At 34.1% G+C, this 22052-nt stretch overlaps 1 protein-coding gene across 1 annotated transcript in view; it reads right to left on the reverse strand.

The window, feature by feature from the left end:
- PIBF1 (progesterone immunomodulatory binding factor 1) overlaps positions 1–22052 on the reverse strand; it is a 121202-nt gene that overhangs the window by 29256 nt on the left and 69894 nt on the right. The window contains exons 11-15 of the mRNA XM_055802761.1: positions 20611–20776; positions 17118–17268; positions 12913–13003; positions 7959–8061; positions 2361–2491 (exon numbers count right to left, since the gene is read on the reverse strand). Coding sequence (XP_055658736.1) covers positions 2361–2491; positions 7959–8061; positions 12913–13003; positions 17118–17268; positions 20611–20776 — 642 coding nt within the window. The remainder of the gene's footprint in view (positions 1–2360; positions 2492–7958; positions 8062–12912; positions 13004–17117; positions 17269–20610; positions 20777–22052) is intronic.

Below are 22052 nucleotides of genomic sequence, written 5' to 3' on the forward strand. Positions count from 1 at the left end.
GCCCTCCTTGAGGAGCATTAATTCTCTGAACTCATCCTCTCAAAAATATTCCACACACAAACCAGCAAAATGCTGTTTAATAGCAGTGTAAATCTTTTGATCCAGCAGAGCTTCACTTGGCATATATTTGGTAGGAATGATCATTGATTTTCTTAAATCTCATTCTATTCAGTTCTGGAATAGTTGGGAGCTAGACTGGTCTGCAAAGTAATCTGAAATCACCTAAAGGAAACTTTAATTAAAAAGTGTCATCAGGAAATTCCAAAAGGCTATCCTAATGTCAAAAGATGACTGGAGTGGTTAGAAATCCCTTCCTCTAACCTTCTTTACATTTACAGGGAAGCAAAGGATCAACATTATAAATTTTATACCAGATTATAATTTCTCCTGTGCTCCAGGGAATATCAGCTAACAATTTAGGACATTTGTTTTAAATGTGGAGTTATGAATAGCAAAATTAGGGACTACTGATATGTACCAAAAGACCTAAGACACTGGGCTGTTTCCAATAATTTCTCTGGCCTAAGAAACTATGGCAAAGTTGAGACAAACTTGTGATAAGGGAATAATACTTATTTTTAGTTTACAAGGAATATTTGAAGCTACAGGAAAACACTTACCAAAATACCTGATGTGCAAAGTAAGTGTAACTTTTTTGCTACAAAACCATTAAGGATAAAAATATTTCTTTGTCAGACCACACTTTCATTTACAGAAACAGCCTAGTGGTGAGCACAACCCAGCTCATGGCAGCAGAATACTGCTGGTATGTTTACCATGAATGCTTGCACTGTGGTGCAGAAGCATATTCTTCCTTAACCTCAGGCACTTTAAAATGCCAAAAATTCCCTTTATAGTTAATTGAAAGTAACAGGCATCTCTAGCAAATGACTCACTCCATCCAAAATCTGAATTGCTTTTCGGAGATGCTACTTCCTCCATGAACTACTAAGGAAACCTGACTTAAGTTCCTTATTTAGGTGCCTGAATTTGTAGGCTAAATTTAGGAAGAACATCTGTGCATACAGATTATTTGTAATGAACCATAAAACCCCATGAGAACCAATGCTAATTATGCATTTAATTTCTTATATATTTTAAAAGCATAAAACATACACTTTCAGAAATGACCTCACCTATTCAACCCCTTTATTTCCTAGATTTTGAGAGACATTTGGACTACTATGTGAACAATGACAGACATTTTCATGTTACTATAATTCAAGAATTTGATTTGCTAGTTCCAATTCTTTCATGATTTTTTTCACAATTGGAAAGTAAGATCCTATATATAGAGAACACTGATTTTTCATCTCCTGGAAAAATATAATTTACCTTTGAAGTTTTTCTTCTATTAAATAAAGTCTAGAAAAACAGTAAAAACACTTGATTCAGGAATAAAAAAAAGATCTATTCTTACCAAATCAAAGTTAAGTCTAGTCTTGTCTGGAAGTATTAATAAATATTTCAGTTTATTTATAAATTTATTGACTTATGTATACACTTACTTGGATAACAAAGATTTTTAGGTGTTCCTCAAGGCATAACAAATACTATCCCAAACCATCAAAACGCTCTGAATAGATACATATGTAAGACAGTATGTAGGATAAAGTATTTAGCTATGGTGAGTCCTACTTTTTCTATTTTCATTGCTTCAGCAGATTTGTTGGGGGAAAAAAACCTGTGTTTTTCATGTAATTGCTTCATAATACAATCAATCACATCAATGCTTCATAATTGTTACCATATGCATTTCCTAAACAGAGATACCACATAAATATCTAATAGCTAAAATGCTAACTCTTCTGTAGTGCAGTGGGACACAGGTATTGACTTCCTTGAAAAATCAAGAGGCAGATGATTTTATAACAGCTTACTTGGGAACCAGATGTTGAACATAATTCATAAAGCTATATGATGGTGGGAAGTTGCTCAGTGGTCAAAGAGTTCTGACAGCTGGATGTAACACCAAATCAGTCTCCCCACTAGAGGAAGTATGCTTGAGTTATGCCTGAAATACCCTTTGCTGGTGGACTAGTCTATTATTTTTCTCTGACTTTATTTCTTTAGTTTTACTTTTGTACATTTGGTGGGTCATTCCTCTACTTCATGAGAGCTCAGCTCCAAATTCACTTTAAACCTGACTGTCATTGCTGCTTTTCCAAACCTAAAGCTCTTTTTCTGACAGTATGAGAGAAATCACACATGCTAGAGTTTCACCATAAAGACTGGACTTAGTCAATGATAGAGTGTCAACATGTCCTACTTCATGGCCAACAACATAATTGTTTTCCAATGATAAACACATAGGTGATTTTATTTTCTATTTAAAATAAAGAAACAGTGATTTTAATTACCTGACATCTTTTTCAAGTTGCATAATACGTTCTTTCTGTAGACTTATTTGAGAATCTCTCTGTTGCACAGTTTCAATCAGGTATTTGTATGGTTGTTGTACTTGACCCAACAAAGAATTTGCTCTGTCAAGCTGCCAAAAAAAGAAGTATTACTATTACACATTTTATAATTTATAAAGAATGATTACTTAATTAATATTGATTATTGGATATTATCTATCATTAACAATTGCATAATATAAGCCCCAAACCTGTTATTTCACAAAAAACCGAAAACACCCTCAAATCACGATCTAGTACATCATCTTCTCACTTTTCCGTTCTAATTATTTATATCATGCTACTGCTCTCTACACTTCTCTAATCTCCATTTTCAAGAGTTTTAATGTAACAGCTTCCACTGATGAAAAAAATGAGTGTAGAAAAAACATCTGTTTGTTCATCTTATTAACCAAAATTACTTTTTTAAAACAGCATACTGTTACAATGGAATTTTCAGCTTGTAAATTGAATCTAAATAAAACCACAGTAATAATGGAAGAAAAGTTCCCTTTCCTCTGATCAATTATCATCAATTATGAACAATGAAATACACAGAATGTTTACAAGAGTAGTATAAAATGTCATACCCATGAGTAGAAAATAAACTTTGCTAGCCATACTCCCTGAACAAATGAGCACCATTAGATTTAAAAAGCCTGCATGATATGTCTTGCACCTTGAGCAATATAACAAGATCATTCACCAAAATATGTACAGAATTAAGATCACACATCAAGATTTAGCAGTTTCAGCAGCTGGAGTACATATAAGTCAAGAATACCAACTAGATTCTTTACAAAATAAAGAATTGTTTAAAGTTTAGATACCAACAGATCTAATGGAAAGAATTCAATGGAAAATGATTAAGATGATTAGTTTATACAATTTCTCGATAAACAATCTGTATTTGCAAAATCAGACTCAGGAGCCAATTGTCCTATTTTGTGTTGTTCCAAACAAGCAGGGGAAAAGACACCACCGCTTCCTATAGAATTAGCTTATTTAAATAACATTTCCAGACTTCCCTAAAACCAGATTTTTCTCCTATTCACGATTTTCAAAACATGAGACTGTTTTTCCTTCTTTCTTTCCATTATATTTTTATTTTTTATCATGTTTATTTTTATATTATATCCCATATAATTCCATTACATTTTTATTGCAGTTTTACTTCAGCCTTTTACACTCTGTGAAATATGCAAAGAACTTATAATGTAGTGGTTCAAATTTATTAAAATACAGAATACAGACAAAACTTTGCTCTCTACACTTCTCTAATCTCCATTTTCAAGAGTTTTAATGTAACAGCTTCCACTGATGAAAAAAATGAGTGTAGAAAAAAACATCTGTTTGTTCATCTTATTAACCAAAATTACTTTTTTAAAACAGCATACTGTTACAATGGAATTTTCAGCTTGTAAATTGAATCTTGCTTACCTTACTGACCATGGTTTTAAAAGTGAAATGAGGGACAATAACACTGCACTTCTTAAAATTAATGCACATCCTTAAATATTGTTTAAATATACTAGTTCCTTCATGAAATACCTATTCTAGTCCACAGTGAAATCCCAAGTTTATTTTAGAGAAGGAAAAAAAAAAAAAAAAGGCAATCATCTTCTTGAAAAAACTATCTTCAATAAATTGATAAGCAATTAAAAAAGACATTATTTTTCTAAAAGTACAAGCTATTAAAAAAAGATGTCTTTCAGGAAGACAATAGAGTCTTTACATGACCAACAGGTAATACCAAAACATGGAGTTCTAATGTCTAGGATGGTTTAAAAACCTTGCAGTATAAAACCTTGAGGCTGCCATTACAGAAGAAAATTAATGCAACTGATCTTGTTTGGAATCCTGGTTTTGATACCCTAAGAACTTTCAAAGGATGCTGTCATCACATTGTGAAGTTCCTCATTGTTCTTACTGATAAGAATTAAAGTACTTCAGCGGGAAAGGACAAGTGAGGTGTTGTAAGCTTTATTTATTTATTTAAGCTTAATTGACTACAGTTAATTCATCTGTTAACTTGCTAACTTTACCAGCTAAAAACATGCTGCTGTTATGAAAAAAAGGCTATCCCTTCCCTCTCCATGTTGGTGTTTTGCTGCCTGTTTGATTCTATAAATTTAAAAGAGGTTGTCATTAAACTGTAGTCAATTAAGCACTGAATACATTTAATGGATCTGCTTTACTAATACACAGACATGTATATAGAATAAGCATTGTCCATGAGCAAAAACATTAATTTTTGTAAGCATCTTTGATTTCTTTCTGCCTTAATGTACAAGATTTACTTAAGTATTTCTGTGTCATTCTTTTAAGTGATAAATCTGACACATTGCAGTTGGACATTTATTATTTATCCCTGAATGGAAACCTCTATCAAGCTGAAGGATTTCCTCATTGTTCTGTTTGATCTATACAGAGTGAGATGTAAACTTGCTTTTGGTAAAAATGTTTCAATTGAGGCATACAAAAAGCACAAATACAACGTCATGATGAAGGCTCATCATTCAGCAGCAAGCCAAATTTATTAGCTTAGTAAACGTCTTTATTTAGTATATCACTTTTACTGTGTACTGACTCAGTATTTGCTTTTTAAGTCACCCAAAGACCATAATAGCCTCCTAGATGCAACAGACTATCTATCCACCAGTTCTGGCACTGTTCAAGATCTCTGCAAAGTGAATTAATTCCAAAATTTAGATTGGACAGTAAATGTAGTAATTGCAGATCACTACTTTGCAGAAGCTGATATACAGCTTTCCAGTTACTTAGACCGAGAGTAACATCAAGTGAGCTGCAGAGGCAATAAACTGATTATCACTAGGTGAGGACCTTTCTTGGATCATGTCATTAAGAATTCCTTTATTCTGTTTATCGTAGACATGGTCAACAAACCTTTAGTATGAAGTCTCAATACCAATTTTAACATTGCAAGTCACTGCTACACAAAGCAACAGAACAAAGACTTTAAGGTAAAATTATTTTCTAATGCTGTATCATGACTTGAAAATAGATAGGAACCTGAAGTTAAATAAAGCCTGACAAAGTATAACGGGACTAACTGAAGAGTGCCAAGCTTTTTTCAGTGGCTGACCTTTTCAACAGGGTTCCAATTTTCAATCAGGCACGTTATTTCAGACTTCCATCAAATGAATGAAATTATGGAGAAGTCAATAATTTCTTCTTGGTAATTCTGGACTTTCTCAGAAATCAATATGATTCCTTTCTATAAAGTTCAACAGCAATTTGTTGAGGACAGTCCAAAAGGAGAACCTCTAGAAAGAGCATTCATTGCAGTTATAGCAATCTTTTTTTTTTCCCCTCTCCCCTTTAAAGAGCTTAACAAAAGTTGTATCAAAAATACTACAGTGAAATGCCAGTATTTAATCCAAGTTCAAAAGAAAAGTTGGTCTAATCACTTTGGTATCAACTTTCGTTCCATGTTCTAGATTTCATCTAGATAACTGAACAAAATGTCAATTAAAAAAATCATAATGGGCTACTTGAGCATGCTGTAGTCTACCAGACATGTGTTTTGCAATTTTATTTTAAAAAATAAAATAAAATAAGATCAAGAAAGATGATAGCTTGGAGTAAAAAATCTACCTTAGCTCAGGGGATGCAGTAAAGACAGCCAACAGAAGTTTAAGAACCTTAACTATATAAAGAAAGATGATAAATAACAATTAGTATAAAATATGAAATACAGAAAATTTACAAGAGGAGCTACAACTTCAAGGGGAATGTTGATACTAGCAGACACAGAACTCCTAGGAAAAAAAAAAAAGGTAGCAAATAAATCCTAGAAGCAGTAAAACCCATTATGGCAGAGAGATGGAAAAACTGTATATAATGTTGAAGAAAACACAGAAATTTTCAATAAAACTTTTTGCACTCTGTTTGAAAATTCAGATAGATGATCAGCTTATATAACATGAAAATGATGAACTATTTTCCAGTCCATTAATAACAAGTATAAACTGTTTGTGCACATATTGAGGGATGGCAAGCAGAATGGCTTAAAGTTATCAAACAAAATGGCCTATAATCATACGCAAAATTAAAAAAAAAGGGGGAAAGAAGGAAATCTGATGAAGCATTCAGATCTGCATGCCAGACATATGTTTAACAGAAAGAAGGTCTCAAAAAGATTTTATTTAACCTTATGAGTTTGATATTAATAGGCTTAGTAGCTGTGTGTTAGCTAGCTGCGAGACATTGAACTTTGTACTGGATGATGTTCTGATTTAAACTATGCAATTATATGATACAAGATCAAGAAAGGGCTACGTGATATCTCATGGGAGAATAAAAACAAGGTGAAGATGTTCTAGTGGAATTTTGCAGGAATTTGAACTAAGGTCACTGGTACTGAATCTTTCATCAGTGATTTAGAAGCAAATATAAAACGCCTGTAGGTAAGAAGAAATGTATTGAAGTGGAAACCAGACGGATTTAAGTGGGAAATAAAGCATAGATTTTATTAACAATAGTGAAAGAATAGTGATAGAGAATAATACCATGGATAACACTGGGATCACAAATCTCTTGATATATTGAAGTTATGTATTAGTCAAATACAAATTACTAGGATATGGCTAAGAATCCATAATAAATTGTAGTATTGGTTAAAAAAAACCCCAAAACTGTACAAAAACTCCATTGTTCATGTATCTTTCATTGAAATAATATATACAATCATATATATATACACACATATAACCCACATAAAAATAATGTAATTTCAAAATATGTAGAAAATGCAAATATTTGCACTGTGAAGTACTTGGGTGTAGTTATCCTAATTTATAACTACCATGGCTTTAAAAATCAAACTCTTAACCACATTCCTGAAATAGTCAGCCTAGAAATTCCATATAGTGGCAATATCTAATAGCAAATCTAGTTCATTGGTTCCTAAGAGAAACTTAGGAAACAATCTTAAAAATATTTCAAAAAATTAGTTTGCCCTAGTTCTGGGAGATTTCAAACTGAGTTTTGTTTAGTATTCATTCTCCATGTCACTGTAATATGTGATTTCAGGTATTATATACAGAATTGTAAATGAACATGAAATTAAAGTCATATGATAACAAAGCAAAAAAATCAATTTTAGCTTTTCAAAAAAGCAGCTTATGTTAAACATTCCTTAGATCTGTATATTCAAAAGACTTAAAAACTGAACAATGTAGAAAAAGATTTACAGAAATATCTTCAAAATTGCTTTAAAAGTGGTGTTCATTGAACAATTAACTATCAAACATAAACTAGTTTGGCTAGCTGGTCTTCTGTTCAGAAGTCTGAGCATTGTCTGTCTGGCTTACATTATTATTTAGCCTGTAAAGTAATCCCTCTTTCAATCTTTGTTTCAAAACACAATATAAATTTCTTTGAAAACGTTTAACATTGAGTTTTCATTAATTATGAGGCCGTTTTTGACATCAAATAGATAATAAATGCTGTATAGAAAACATTTCATTTTACAAACAGCTGTTCTGCAATGTTTATAGTCTCTACAGATTTCATTGTTTTGTAGCAGTAATTTACCTCTTGTGAAATCTGTGTTACTTGTTCCTTCTGATGTTCCAGATCTTTTACAAGCAACGAGTTTTGCTTTTCTAGCTGCAGTAACCTCCTTGCCAAGTGAACACTGTGCCAATAAAAAGCAAGCTCAAGTTGATTTTTTTCCAAAAAATACAAAACAAATTCTCACATTTATACTTTGGAACTTGATTGCCTTAATTTTTCACCAATGCTTAGATACTAATATATATAAACTACATAGTGAAACATCCAGAATGTTCGAAGTTAGAAAAACAATGAAAACATTATTAAATTTAACAGCACTGAAATAGCATTCCCACAGTTATACCATTGTAATATTTTTTACAAAATAATTACCTACATAATTTGTACAGTACTACACAATTGTAGTAATCATGTCAAAATGTTTCAACTAATTATGAGTATTTACTTTTTAGTAACTTTAGGGAGTCACTGTAATTGGCTTCTCCTTAAATAATTTTTTTTTAAAAGCACATTAAATATACATTTTATAATGGAACACTGAAAACTTGTATTTTATCATTTCCAAAACAGAGGCAAAATTGTTTTGTCTGATGTTTAATATGCTAAGTAACTAAATGTTATTGTCACTTTTTAAAAAAAATAAACTGTTATACAGATGTGTAACTTAATTTGGAAGTTAAATGAATTCTTGAATTACTTAAACACCCTAGTTAAAAAATGGGATCCTCAACCTCTTGCATGTTTCATGCCCAAAGTCAAAAGGCTTTGTTATCAACAAACAATTCAACAGCACAGTTCCATAGGCAGCAATGGGAAGATTCAGTATGCAAGTGCAGAGACTACTTCCCGACATCTAACCTAGTCTTCAAGCTGCTATTAATCACTCAGTCCTATTCAACAGTCTGAACAGCATGACTATATTCCACTAAAATGGACTCCTGGATGGTGAACTGAGATGTATTCCAAACTCCATTGACTGTATTGATTAAATTAAATTGGTTATAATGGAAGGTTAGGGGCCAAGCCTCATGTTAAACCTACGATTAGATGTCTAAATTTATGTATCCTGTAATAAATCCTGCCATCTTTATAGGACTCAGTGGCTTGGTGGCTTATTATCGAAACTGTATCTAGAGAATTTTATCACTGTACCCCTCCGTGTTTAGGTCCTCTAGTCACCAATCTTTCACAATGTGACATGAGAAATTCAGAGCTTTAAAAATGAGAGATAGACAGGGTTAATACCACTTTTTAGTGTGCCTTAATCACTGGACTAACGGCTCTCCACAACAATCTGTCCTTCAAGTCAAATGTGTAACATTTTTCAGAAATTTGTATATTGAAGGGAGAACTCACTTCAAATCTTTAGACTCCTAATGTATACTGTCCATAAACTGAAGATGTAAGACTGTTAGTGTCCAAATAACGGATAGCAAAGTGTTATCCAGTTCCTGACCATAACAATGAATCTATAAGAGTGTAAGTGGTCTAAAGCAGACTGACAGGGGGATTATATTTACCCTTAAGCTGAGGCTAAGAGTGTGTAAAGATAGATGAGTATATAAACTTTCTCTGAAATTTGACCAGCCTAAACCTCCACTTTCTCCTCAGTAAAAGGGAATACACTTTCACGTTTGGCAGAAGTCTTAATATTCTTCACCTGCATTATAAATCTATCATTTCATACAGTCAATGTTTTACTTTCACCTTTTATGAAAGGAATTACCCGACATTCTCAATAGCATTCACTAGGAGGCTGGTTCTCTCAGTTCCTTCTACAAAGAGCATTAGACTGTGTAAACAATAACTGAGAAAAAGAGAAATTAATTCTCCAGACTAGTTATTTGGATTTTTATTTAGGAGATATGAGATGTGTGTTAAAAGCACATCTAGTATAAAAGAGACATGAACCACCACTTTTTTTGACCAGTTAGTGATCTTATGCATTAGCTCTTAAGAATGCAAGAGGAAACCTGGTCACCTTCCCATGGCAACTTTGGGAATGTAGCCCATCATAATTTTCCCAGGTCATTTTTAAATTTAAAAAATGAACTTGACCTGAATTTGCAAGTATTTAAAGATAAACAAAAGTACATCTTTCAAGAATGCTTGTCAGTATGTTTTCTGACTAGTTTAAATTTAAAGCAAAGGGACAAAGACTGATCTGCAAAGACACCTTATTCTGGAACTTCAATTCCAACTATACTAGGAAATTATGCAGTGCCTAAGAATGTGATAATTTATTGTTAACAAACCACTAGTGTTCTTGATAGTATTCTGGCATTTACTCCTTAACACTCTCCCAAACAGTTCCTAGGCCCAGCTGAAGACCTAGTGTGGGCAAGCAAATCATTGCCAACATGTAGTTCACATTGCAGCTAACCTGCAGCGAGCGTTTAGTTTTGTGGAAGTGGGCTACTACGTGCCATTTGGTCTCAATGCTTCAGAATGTTCCCAGGCATATTTAATTTACTACTATGGGTGTATGGTGCCTACATCTGAAGCAATGAAATAGTTGTTTCTGTCAAGAAGGCAAAGAGGTATAGACCCCACAAAGCACTATGCTTGAATAGGAAACGAAGTTTCTGAGACTGAAATGCATGCTGTGAACTTACCAGAGCTCTCCTTTTAGGACCCCATACGTCTGGAATTAAAAAGCAGGTAGCGGACTCCAAAAAGAAAATTATTCACATTTGTAATAGATTCTCTTTCCTTAAGCACTCCCAGAGAGAAAACTTATCTGTGTTTCTTTAATGGCTCTAAACATAGAAGTTGGTGTCACAGAGACTTCGCTTTAAAGCTTGGGGAACTAAAGGCATCACACACATTTTCTACATGGCAGTTTTCCTTGAGCAGCAGCAGGTAAACGATACACAGACTTTTATGGCTTTTTTAATCTTCTCTAATTTTAAAAGATAAAGAAAATCTATTAAGTCTCCAACACCTTTATAAAGGATTATATCAGCTTCATCTGCCAATGCCTTTTGGAACAGAGGAGGAGCACATGAGGCATTCTGATACAGCCACTTCTAAGCTCAGCAAGTGTCTTCCAAGCACATCTGAAATTCTGGCTTACTGATTGTCAATCAGATTCACCATTCAGAAGTGATTTAGTAGAATTATTTTACATGTAAATAATCTAATAAGGTGGGGAAAAAGAAGGAGCCAAGCTGAAACTCAGGAAAGTTCTTAAACTATTGACAGAGGAGGAAGGAACTGAAGTTTTAGCAAATGATATTATAGAACTCTCAACAGTCTGCTAAAACAGGCATACAACAGGGTTATGGAGTTTGCCCATGACCCCCTCTTTTTTCATTTTTTTCCCTTTTTATTTTTATTTCCCCTTTTATTTTTATTTTCATTTATATTTAATGAAATATAAAAAGAAATCTCACAAGGAAACAATCTGAAGAGGTTTAAAAACTTGAAAGAGCAAATTAAGCCATGCCAAAGTTAAAAATCATAAAGATTTTATGTAGTACTTGTCAGCAATATGTAATTCAGTGCATAACAGGTCTAATCTGACTGATAACCATATTGACAACTTACTTGAAAAACAAATATAAAGGACAGAAGAAATAGTACATGGCCCATAAATCTGTATTGCAAGCGTGAACAGATCATTTGCCCTCAATTCTCATCAGTAACTTTTGATGTTAAATGTTCTTTGTCATGGAGAAGGTGGGGGTTACAAGGCCAAAACCAACTAAACCAACTAATACTTGTAGTAAAAAACAGCTATACATGACAAAAACTGCACTTCCAGCTCCTAAATGCTAGAAATGTACACTGTGAAGCTATGGTACGTTTGCCTTGTCTTTATACTCTTCTTTTATGTGTCTACCAATGATGGTGGAGTTTCTCAGTTTTTGCAGAAGACAGCATGGTCAAAGCTCACTGCTAACACAAAATATGCAGTTGACTTTCCTGCATTTGAGCAAATTGCAGGCACATTCAAAGTGCAAGGCATGAGTTCACCTTAATTGCGGTGTCTCCCCTGTCAGGCTGGAGACAGATTCTAGACAAAAAAAATAATATATAAAATCACATTACTCTGACCTGATATTGTAAAGGATGTGGAATCTCTATTCATAGGAAAAAATTATTAAAAAAAAATGCAAAACTTAGCTGAACAAGATCTTGAACAATTGGATTTTCTCCAAGCATGATGATAGACCCTGCTGACTTCCAGATGTTCCTTCCAACCTAAATCATTCCACCGTTCCATTATTCTAATCTTAGGTTATGTTTTCTTTTTATACTATCTATACATATTTTGAACAACAGCAGAAGTTTCGCTGTGGTCACAGTTTAAAAATATTATGAATAAATCCTCATTCCCTGTACTTCATAGTGAGTTGTAGCCTTTATGCTCACAATGAGCCATTCAAACGTCACTATTATTTGTTAAAGACAATGCATAATATACAGCTATTATTTAAAAATTACTACAATCAAGAGGTATGTTATTCAGCCTACACATCATTTTTATCTATTGATCAAATGGTATCAGAGTAAAGTGAAGCCATCTAACTGGAATTAGATCCTGTATTTGTAAAGATGAAATAACGATGCTCTGAAATCTTGTCCTTCTTCATTTCCTGACAGATGTTTTTTGTTACAACTACATACAATCCTTTTTAGGGAATTAAAAAACTTACTTCCTATTATATAAATGTAAGCAATGTAACTAGTCTGGTTTTACAGCTGGTTAGTTTTATACAATTAAAATTCATCTTTCTTAAAGACAATGAAAAAAGATCTTAAAATGACATAGAAAAATATGTATATGCTCATTCATATGCAACGACCACATTAATAGCTCCTAGACTTCATTCTATTTCTATATAGTTAAGTTGTTAAAAAACCTCTTCATGTTAATCAAACTGGGTGGATTCGAAGACAAAACATAATGCACAGATCTTTATTTACTTTATCTTGAACCAGTAAATCCAGAGGGCATTTTTTTTACCTTTGCTTTAATCGTCTTTTGGCTGTTGTGGGAACATTAGCACCATACCCATATGAGAAGAGAACCCTTTCAGCTTCAACTTCATCTTCCACTGCAAAAATTGCAGAAAGATACTGTTGAAGAACACCATCACAGTGCAAGAACTTAAAAACTTCTAGGCAATTCTATTTGTAATTATACATACACACAAACGTGTTTCTAGAAGCTACATTTTCAGTTGGTGTAACCTGGATTTGAGTGGAACTGTTTTGTACACGATTAGCATTAATACAGTGCCATACATTAATGCCTTACAACACTGGAAGGCTTTTCACTTTTTATTTTCTGATTAACCTAAGACTTATACAATATGAAAACAAAGGAAAAGAGTTCAGTGCCCTTGAACATTCATATTATTGGTATAGTCACAAAATACACACTAATAGTGTAAGTTTAATTCAGCAATACAGGTTTAGGTTGCTTAGGGTTTTTTTTCTAAAGAATTCATTTTCTGTGTATACATGAGGAAGCAGAGGAAGATAAAATTAGGAAGTGCTCAAGCTGACTGGATATAAACAAGTCCATGGGACCGGAAGAAACATATCCGAAGTTGCTAAAGCAGCTGATGTCACTGTGAGGCTGCTCACTATCATTTTTGAGAGACTGTGGTGATCAGAAATTTGTGACAACCTGAGGAAAACAAATGCCACACTCATCTTCAATGAAGGGCAAGGAGGAGATACTTATACTTATGCAAAGTAAAAATATTCAAAATAATCTCTGCTTCCATAGATGACTCATTTCTGAAAATGTATTTCTAAGGATTTAAAACACATCGGAATTATTTTGAAAAGAAATCCCAATAGCAGCAAGATTAAAAACATGTACAGATTTTAATATTTCAGCTCATGTAATTCAGGTTTCCTCTATCCTGTAAGATAAATTGAGCCGGGGGTGGGGTGGGCAGAGCGGAAACGAAAGAAAAAAGAAAAAAGAAAAAGAGAAGCGTGCATGTGGGAAGGGGCAGAGAGAGTGAGACAGAGAGCAGAGGTAAAGGGGGACAAAGTGAAAGGCGGTGCGGCAGGGATGTGGGAGAGGAAGGGAGCACAAGTGAACACCAGCCCAGGCACCACACAAGAGTTCTGATGAATCAAGTAGTTGGGAATAGGAGAAACAAATTTAGGAAATGATGTGACAGCCCTATCTGACTCATTTTTCCTAATGCTCAAGTGCCTCAAAATGAGAAATACCTTCTCCTCTTAACAACTTGCAAAACACTATAGGCTGTTGCCTCACTTGCCTAACACCCTTTTAATGCTATTTTAAACATGGATTCTTAAAACATATTTAGAATGATTAAAGTCTCTATTAAAGCACTTGTGATGAGTCATATATCTAGTTACACAAAAAACAATACAGAAATTGCAGTAAGCACAACAAAAAAACTTTACTGATGTGGCAGTGCAAAGGCACCAGAACTTCAGACTTTCAAGGCTGTCTTAGTTGTGGTGAGGAATTCTCCGGTGCCTTAAAATACTTCTGGTTCAGAAAAAACATAAAAAAGAATTTAACCTGCCTTTGTCATAATCCTTCTTTTTGGATACAAATTCAGTGTTGCATGTCTCAGAAAAATGTCAGTAAGATCTTGCCCTATAAATTCAAATCAGTCAGTAGTGTCCATGTAAATGTCAGATCATGAAGACAAACATATGGAAAAATTGGAAATGCTGTAGATATCAAGCCAAAGTAATGTTCTGTATGACTGTGGTGTTCTCTTACCTTCTTTCATGTACTTCCAGGCTCTTTACCTGACTTCATGGTGTAAAATACACATTTTACAAGTGAGGGGACACTTGTTAACGACAGCTTTTTACACCACTTAGCAAAAAAATGCCATTGTGAGGATACTGATAGGTTCAACCTTTTTCTTAAAAAGATACTAACCAATGGAAGCAAGAAAAAAACAAACTACCAGTCTACAACAAAAATACCCCAAAAAGAAGGTTTTACTCTGAAAAGGAATAAAAGACAAATGCCAAGAAAGTTTGCTATTGTTATTCACGTGGAAACCACTCGCATGCTGTAAGGAGTGGCTACGTAAATTCTTGATAGTTTCCTGAACAGGCTGTTTCACATTATTTCAGTATTAATAAAGTGAGGCACAATGATGAGGGAATAACGGTCACAATTCAGTGATCTCTTCCACATGCACACTCTCCAAAGGAAAAAAAAAAAAAAAAGCTTAAATGATTATATGACAAAAGCTACCTCACATGTGCAAATACAGTTTATTAAAACTCCAGAGAACCCAACCCACCAGCACCCCCAAATACTGTAAAACAGTATTGGCTTTATAACTCAAGGAGAAGAAAAATATTACATGGTATTGAAATATAAAGAAGTGACCACAGGACTGAAAAATAAATTCTTATTCTCGCTAAAGTCCAAAGAAAATTCTAATTGTCTTCTGCACAATGCTTTAGCTGAAATTATATTCTCTGAAAGACAGAGTATTTCCAGAACACATTAAATTTGAAAAATACTTATATTTCATTTCTTTCATCTGGTTTTCTACCTTTAGCTATATATTACATGTAAATACCAGGACATAATTTGAGACACAGGAGGAAGTATGTCTAAGTTCCCTTTCAAAGTATTTTTAAAAAAGAAATACTTTTATTTCTTCTGATTTTCCTCAGAAGTTCACCTTGGTGCTGGAACTCAGTCTTAATTAGTATTAATTCTTACTTTCAATATCAAATACAGTATAATAATAGTAAGAAAAAGCAATGTTAGTTATTAAATAAAGTATATTGAAATAATACTGAACTATAACTCCTTTTTTCCTCCAACAAAATCAGAAAATATAATAATTATATTTTAACAGAACAGTCCATTTGGAAACTTTAATTTCTGTAAGTCACATTCTGTAGCATAGAAAACAATTTGTAATTAAAATACATCCTTAAGAAGGTATTCAGAATGATTTACTCCTGTAAAAAAATTTATTGCCATCCCAAAATGCATAAGAAAATGTAAATAATTGTAAACAAAAAGCAGCATTCTGAACTCTATCTTCTCCTTGGAAAAAATGAAAGTAAGATCCAAAAGTTCTGTATTAATACCTAAATACTCCTTAGGCAAGTTTACATATATACACTTCAAAAAACATGTTACCAACTAAAACATAAGCATGTATATAGGAAACATGCTTATGGTCAGACTGGAACTTTTGGGTACTCATGCCATTCCAGTTTAAATAGTAAAAGCTGCAGTGCAATGAAATAGGTACTGTCTAATTACTATGGACAACCAGACAACACTGCATCCCCATAATACATTCTTTGCTCTATACTATTGTTTATATATAAAGTTTATGCAATGATCTTCTACCTGGAAAGCATTTTTTATGAATTTTAGTTATTTTTTGGAGCAGCAAAGAAAGAGAAGAGGACAAGATGATATATGAATTAGTTTGAAATCTTAAAATGTCCTACTCTGTTTACACACAGGATAAAAGACTTAAACATTAGTCTTGGTTTCAAATTAGAAATTACTTGATTTGTGGATTGATTTGGGCTGAGAATCAAATAAAAAGAGATTTCACAGAAATTTTGCTGTGTTTGAAACCAAATACTGTTATTTTTGCCAACCAGACAAGAATTTTCAAGAGTAATCGGGTCTGAATTTAATCCAGGGTTCAGTACTTGGAACAGACTGATGTGCCACAGGCAGCTACTTAATGTCTAATTATTACTAATTCAACAGAAGAAAGAGCTCCACACACCCTGCCACCCCCCCCCCCCCTTTGTTCAAAAATTCACATTAATCATTGTAATGTATTATGAAACCTATAATTGTCTGTAAACAAAAAGGGTTTCTTGGTATTCAAAATACCAAAATAATATCAGAAATCCTAAAAACCCCCATATCTAATTATAATGGATTATTAGAATAAGAAAAAGAGAAACCTGGGAAAAAGAAACAGAGATTATTTTTAATATCCATATGTCTAAGTTCATGTTTATTTCATACATATTTATAAATACATTTAGAAATCTGTAATTAATATTTTCTATCAATATAATTACTGCATGTTAATTGTCAGACATAAAGAGGGAGAATGACAGGCACTGTAATACTTTCCAAGTGCCCCAAGAAACAAGACATCTTGTTATAATGCCAGAAACACCTACAGATACAGTAAAATTTGTGACAGAACTTACTTTCTGCTGTCTGCAATATTATCTCATCAAGCTCTTTTTCAAGTTTTTCGTAAGTGTCTAGCCTTGCCTGATACTCAGAATTCTGTGTTTGAAGTTCAATAACGCGTGCTTCACTAGAAGACTGAAGACTATAAAATTCCTTAGTAAGCACCTGTGAGAATGAATAATGGAAAGATCAGGAATTCAGCATTACAGCTATTTACGAGAGAGGCAAAATACAATACATGTAAAATGCTTAGCAGTATGATACTAAATATTTCATATCACTTTTGCACAGGAAACAGGAAAGATTAAGATACTTTAAAAAGCAGTTATTTTTTTCAACTACATTATCTTGCACATATTACACTCTTAAGTCATATCACGTATCCCTATCTCCTAAGGGCCTTAGCAATTTTAAGCTTTGAAAAAGCTACAAGAAATTTAAAGAAAAGTTAGGAAAAGCAAGGTAAGAGCAAAAAAAAAATAATCATACATGGCATTCAGAACAGTGTAAATGCATTTAGTTTTGTTGCTTTAACTGGATTCAGATTTCAGTTACCGATTTAAAAAGAGAGAGTTCCTTTACAGAATGGTAAATGCACGAATGTTAAAATTTGGTACTTAAGATATACCAGATTCTTATCAGTTACTTATTACTGAAAGTTAACATGCCATTACCATTCAGGACTAATGTAAATACTTAATCCATGAAGCTTAAACAAAAAAGCATATATTCAAAAGTAAAAGTTACGAAGGTTCATATAATAACTAAGGTCTGATGTAGTGTTTGAAAATAAAAAACAACATTGACAAAACAAGTATTACAAAAACAACTGGAATAAGAAAATCCTTGGTAAAGTAGTAATCTACATGCTTCACAGAAATAAATCCCACCAAAACAGGTAAAGTAATAACCAAGATGTACTGCAGCTAAGTTTAATGCTAACTACCCAGATAAAAATCCAAAACATTCAAGATGACAACTGAATGCAGATCTTGAGATACAGAAATATGTGCATAATGTATAGAGCAGTAATACCAGATTCACTGTCAAAGCCACTAAAGAACGCACAATACTTAGACAAACAAGCCACTCGAACACAGAAAGATTGGTCCAATGTCACAAAAGAATAAATGTGTATGCTAAAATTTGGCAACATATGAACCATCTGTTTCCTACTTTTAGCATGCATAAGATGAGAAACCACTCTGTGCTGAAATCCAAATAAAACCAAGAATTGTTTCACAAAGCAGCTGTAGCAGAGTCACAAATACTATTGACTGTGCTATTAAGATCAACATCCTATAAGAAGGGTAGGAAAAACCCCTTAGTACACTGATACTATATATAATAAAGGAAATTAAAAAATTAAGAATTCAATCAAAAGGAACAAAAGTAAAAGCTCCAGACATCAAATATTTTAATTCTGCAAGAACATTTATTAATGAAAGAGCACTGGTTTCAAAGCATCTCATTATAAAGAGAAAAGGAAGTGCCAAAAGTGTTAGTAGAATTGAATGCCAAATATTGAAGATGTTATCAGATCAAATAAATATCCACAAAGAAAATAACTCAAATTTAACTATCTTTTTAGACACATCTGTGCAATTAAAAATCTGATTAGCAACTTCAAACTCTAGCAAAACTTGCATTCCCAGCGCTTGTGACCACAACTAACCTCGTCAGCCAGGATCTGAATGTCCCAACACAGAAAAACCAAGAAATTATACCTAAAAAATCTCTAATTCTATTTCCACTCTATAGTTCCTTTTAATAAATTCCCTAGGCTGGTTCAGCACTAGAAACGCTGAGACTTTAAGAACAGCATCCTTCTCCAAGAAAGGAAGGCTGCCTGACATTTCTTTGAGACATACACTACCAATCTCATTTAAATCTCATAGACTGGACTCAGAGATTTAATTTTGGGACTAACTTTGCAAGGTGAAGAAATATTGTTTTAAAGTAAGTTTGCTCTGCTGAATACTGGACACCATTCCAATACCAAAACAGGTGAACAGGATATGATCAATTTTTGAAAGTACATGTTTGAAAGATAATATATTCTGAGCTTATAAACGAGCCCAAGTCATTCAGCTCCGCTGAGGTGCCTGGGGGCCGGCACCGGGGGCTGCGGGGCCTCTGTGAGGCGGCCGGGGCTGCCCCTGGCCGGGCACAGCCAGTTCCAGCCGGCTCCAGCCCACCCACTGCAGGGCACGGCCAGTCCCCATGGCCAAGGTGGTGGTACCTCAAGGAAAATGTATTTAAGCAAGGACAAAAATGCTGCACAGCAGTGAGACGTGAGGGAAAAAAAGTGTGAGAAACAGCCTTGGTGAGGGAAGGAGGGCAGGAGGTGCCCCAGGTTCTCTTGCAGCCGAGGGATAAGACCATGGTGAGGGAGGTTGTCCTCCTGCAGACTATGAAAGACCACAGCAGAACAGATATCCCACTGCAGCCTGTAGAGGACACCCTGCTGAAGCAGGTGGACATGCTCTGAAAGTACTGCAACATGTGGAGAGCCCAAGCAGGAGCGGGTTTTCTCCTGAAGGAAGCTGCAGCCCATGAAAGATCCATCCTGGAGCAGGATAAAAGCATGAGGAGGAAGGAGCAGCAGAGACGAGCTGTAATGGACTGATGCCAACCCCCATTCCCCATCCCTTCCCATACTGTTTGGGAAGGGGGAGGTAGAAGAGTCAGAAATGAAGGACAGAAATTAAACCCAAAAAAGAAACGAGTAGTAAAAGATGCTTTGCCTTTGTTTCTCACCATCCAAATCCATTTGGAATAAGTAAAAATGGCATTGGAAATGGTAACACGTGAAATTAATTTTCCCCTGGTCAAGTCTGTTTTGCCCATGATGGCACTTGGTAAGTGATCTCCGAACCTTTATATCAACCCATGAGTTTTTTTCAGCTTATTTACCCCTCCCCGTCCTCTTGAGGAGGGAGAATGAGAAAGTGGCTAGGTGAGTGTCTGGCAGCTGGCCAACATCAACCCACCATGCTAGGACTAGCAATGTTAGGTCTTTTCAATGCTGTATACACCGTGCTCTCCTTGACTACTTTAACTGTAAAAATTTGTTCCAGAATTGAGTATCAACAAAAAATATTTTTATTATGTAACAATGTTGTTACAAATCCTAGTTCTTAATGACACTGAATTCACCATAACTGTTCTGGTATAACTGCCTTCTTTCCCTACAATAATCACATCGACTGACATAAGCAGCTTTGTGATACAAGCATATACATACCTCAAATGAATGAGGTACTGTCTTCAACATCTCTCCATGAAAGATTGTTTTGCCTTCTTCCTCTCCCATAAGTCTTGTTTTCCACTGAACTGGTCAAACTTAATCATCACTAGATTCTGCTTCAGCAGAATTTGGTGGAGATACTAATTCAGCCATGTATGTTCTTTGCTACTTTTCCCCTAAGCTTTTCCATTTGACATTCTAATTGAAAACGACCATGTAATGCCCTGCAAAGTGTCTCTTTATATAATATAACATACCTCCAGCTTTCTCTGATATTTCTCACATTCCATTTGGCACTGTGAAAGATTCTTAGCTGTTCCTTGCTGCACGAGTTGAACATGTTCACTTTCAAAGGACTTTAACTTAATTTGGTGAAGAAGTTCAGCTACTTTGCTTTCCGTGCCAAGCTGCATTTGTCTATACCTAAAAAAAAAAAAAAAAAAAAGTAAAAAAGAAAAAAAAAGTTTTGATGACTCAAAAATAAACTTAGAATACATGCTAGTTCTGTTAGTTACAGGTATAAATTTCAGAAATTTCTAAGAGTTTAATAAGTATTAGTACGGTTACCTATGTAACTATTGTAACCTGTATTTGAAACATTATTAGGAAAAATTCAATATATAATAACAACGAAATACAGTACATGGAAAACTCAGTCCATGGCTTTTCTGAATATGTGGTTAATGCACAATCAAATAACAATGACCTTACAGTACACCTTGTTTTTAAAAAAATGTTAGCTCGGTGTGAATCTCTTTCTCTGTACACAAATGTATGCACTGAAGCCTTTTCATGGGAGAGATACTAAGGAGATGTTGTCTCCTGTCTTCACCACATTACCTGTGATAGGGAGAAGTGGTAATACACATCAGTGGTATCGATGGTGCATCCCTTTGGGATATCATGGATATCAGCTATACTGCTTTTTCCCATACCCAAACATATGAAAAGAATTAATCTTGTATTAATTTCCAGTCATTCAGAACCACAGGTCCTTCTCAAAAAGCAGAAATTAAGTATATGTTTGAAAACATCACTATAAGGTAATTTTAGGTGACAAATAATATTCCATTTAGAAGTGGTTTTCATTAATTCTACTCATTACGTTTAACAGGCAATCTCAAAATATGGGGGTAAAAAAAGTTTGCTGATAGAATACTAAATTATTGGGCCATAGAAAAAGAGGGTGACATGAAGAACAGAAGAAACCCTTATGAATCTTAGCATTAAAAACTGATATGAAATTCAAAGGAGATACATGCAAGATAAATCGTAAGTTGTAAAAATTATCTGAACCATAGACGTAAAATGATGAACTCCTAGTTGACTATTTTCATTCATGAGTGAGATTTTGGGGTTATACTAGATAAATCCATGAAAATTTTGGTTCAGTTTTACATAATGGTCAAAGCCAACATTTTGGGAATTACTGTGAAAGCAATAGAGAAAATACAGAAATCACCATTTCATGTTACAATTCCATGCTGTTGCCTGCACAATGAATGCTGACTACTGTTCTAGTACCTCACCTCACAAGGAACATAACAGAACTGATAAAGCATCAGAAAAGGGTAACAAGGATTACCTTTGACAACCAGCAACATCATGCACTTATACAGTTGCACTGTGTTGAAGAAATTACTTCCGGAAGCTAGGACTCTACAGCTTGGAAAAGAGATGGTATGAGGAAAAAGAGAGG

Source organism: Falco peregrinus, chromosome 4 (assembly GCF_023634155.1).
Source record: "Falco peregrinus isolate bFalPer1 chromosome 4, bFalPer1.pri, whole genome shotgun sequence".
In the NCBI taxonomy this organism is placed as follows: Eukaryota; Metazoa; Chordata; class Aves; order Falconiformes; family Falconidae; genus Falco; species Falco peregrinus.